Source organism: Melampsora larici-populina, assembly GCF_000204055.1.
Source record: "Melampsora larici-populina 98AG31 unplaced genomic scaffold MELLAscaffold_15, whole genome shotgun sequence".
NCBI classification, from domain to species: Eukaryota; Fungi; Basidiomycota; class Pucciniomycetes; order Pucciniales; family Melampsoraceae; genus Melampsora; species Melampsora laricis-populina.
In genome coordinates, this window is record NW_006768779.1 from 1,603,555 (window position 1) to 1,606,057 (window position 2,503).

The 2,503-nt window shown below is 42.1% G+C and overlaps 2 protein-coding genes across 2 annotated transcripts in view; one reads left to right on the plus strand and one right to left on the minus strand.

Moving 5' to 3' along the window:
• Positions 1–1,462, plus strand: part of MELLADRAFT_62728 (uncharacterized protein) — a gene marked incomplete at both ends in the record, with an annotated part of 1,995 nt that extends 533 nt beyond the window's left edge. The window contains 2 exons of the mRNA XM_007409248.1: positions 77–492; positions 1,295–1,462. Coding sequence (XP_007409310.1) covers positions 77–492; positions 1,295–1,462 — 584 coding nt within the window. The remainder of the gene's footprint in view (positions 1–76; positions 493–1,294) is intronic.
• Positions 1,463–1,738: 276 nt separating this feature from the next.
• Positions 1,739–2,296, minus strand: MELLADRAFT_105989 (uncharacterized protein; the record flags this gene model as incomplete). The annotated part of the gene is made up of 1 exon (XM_007409254.1): positions 1,739–2,296. One exon carries the CDS (start codon positions 2,294–2,296, stop codon positions 1,739–1,741), a length of 558 nt encoding a protein of 185 aa, XP_007409316.1.
• Between the last annotated feature and the right edge of the window lie 207 nt (positions 2,297–2,503).

A 2,503-nucleotide genomic window follows, 5' to 3' on the forward strand; every position in this document is an offset into this window, starting at 1 on the left:
GTAATCGACCCTGCCTCAATCACAAATCACTCACCAATCAATTCGGCCCCTGCTCCCATCAGGAAAAAGCGCAAAGGTAAAGCAAAGCATCTGGCCAATGTTAAACCCGCATCTTCTGCAAGTTCACTACCCCATCTTGATAAAAAGCAACCTACGACCAAAGCTCGCAAACGCAAACTCCCAAAAGGATGGGTTGAAGCTGATGTACACATAGAAAACGATGAAGTAGAGGAGGACACCACTCTCACCAAGAAACGCAAATGCCGTAAAGATAACGATAGTCCAACCAATCTGCCCCAGGCAACAGCCTCAACTCGACGCAAAACAAAAGCCTCCACAAATGCCATGACCTTTCCCAATATCGATAAACATCCAAAGACAAAGCCCACACACAAACCCAAGTCAAAAAAAGCATCAACCATAACCAACAACTTGACTCCGATCCCTGACAACATTATCACGTCTGAATTCAAGAGGTTGGAAAAAAACAAAGTATGTCATTTCATATCTAACTAATAACAAATGCTGTCTGTCCACTAACTCGACTTACTTTCATTCATCTTTCATGTCCTCAGTGTCAAAAACCTCTTACCCCCGAGGAAGCAAACAAAGCAGGTCTAATTAAGGAAATTGTCTTGAAGGTATGTATCATGATCTGTTTCATGTAATTGTAATGGTTCAAATCGAACTGAAATTTTCATTCAATATGTAGAAGTGGCCTTTTGTGAAGGATGTGCCACAGTACATCTTCCCCTTCATCAAACAGGCCACCGACGTTCCACGAAACGGACTGTGCGCGTTCTCGTCAGTTGCGGTGTCACTCGGAATGACCCCTGATGCAGCATCAGCGGTTCGAACACAACTTGCACAACATTTCAAGACAAACTACGCCTGGTACAAGGTAAATATTCCCAAATTTGCAATTGATACCGATATTGGGCACATAACTTCAATACTGGAATCGACGGCTCTCACAACCCCACCGGAACTGTGGTTCCCCATGCCGATGGGAGGTTACATCATAGCAAACACCTTCAATCGACCCGTCATCTATTACAGTAAATCCGATGCAAGCTCTAGCTATATCGCACCGTGCATGTCATCTTATCATGCCACATCACCCATCGTGATGGCTTTTATTGAAGAACAACACTTCATTTCACTCGAGCTCGATATCAAAGATCTATTACCCATTCCATTCCTACATCCAGCTTGGAAAGAAGTAAGCTTAGGCCTTGCTCTCCAGTGGATCACGTCACATGAAAATAGTCGGCTCGAATTTATAAAACTGAAGTGGCAACGTGACTGGATTGCAAATAATGATGGCACTTGTGCACAACGGGCAAAGGCTGACATTATTGAGCTGGAAAGCGATGAAGAAGAGGGCAACAATCATATTGATGATGATAAGGCAGATAGTGAAGCCGTGGCTGATGATGATAAGCCTGATGATAACAATTGACCTAGATAATACTTTGTGTTACTTATTAGCTTTTATATGTCCTTGAACTTGAAATACATAATTATCATATCCTTGATTGTTAAAAATCAGGGTTTCAAAAGATTTTCTTAAAAAGTGTATACTACTATACAGTTTACTTACCTACCAGAGTTTTCTACATTGGTCAAGTGCATAAATGCTTCAACTGATGTGACTTGTTTTTCTTTTTCTTTTTGTTTTGAATACAATGAGATTACTACAGTAACCTCTATGAATCAGACCAATATATTCACTTATTTAACCAGGTACTTTGTAATGACTCAGTTGACCATTGAAGCTTTGCAATCCTATTTGGATTTGGAAAGGATACATGTTGAATTGGGAGTGAAACACTCCATAGATGAGGTGAAGACCTCCAAAAGTGTGTTTGTGCCAATTGTGTATACATGGTTTGATGACTCCAAATGTGGCGGGGGTTACAGATTGATTATGGTGTGAATCACTCCCCATACTTTGTGTAGCACTCCAAACTAGGAGTGAATGTGTCACCACATGTTGTTCACTCCGACTTTGGAGTGCTACACGGTGTATGTAGAGTGAAACACTCCAAACTAGGAGTGAATGTGTCACCACATGTTGTTCACTCCGACTTTGGAGTGCTACACGGTGTATGTAGAGTGAAACACTCCAAACTAGGAGTGAATGTGTCACCACATGTTGTTCACTCCGACTTTGGAGTGCTACACGGTGTATGTAGAGTGAAACACTCCAAACTAGGAGTGAATGTGTCACCACATGTTGTTCACTCCGACTTTGGAGTGCTACACGGTGTATGTAGAGTGAAACACTACACATACAACGTGACGCCCTCCAAAGTCGGAGTGAACAATCAGTTGTAACACATTCACTCTTAGTCTGGAGTGTTTCACAAAGTATGGAGAGTGATTCACTCCATATATATCGTGTAGCCCTCCATATTCAGAGTGAACGGCTGAAACACTACCTGCTGTATGTGGAGTGTTTCACTCCATATACAACGTGTAGCCCTCCAGGTTTGGAGTG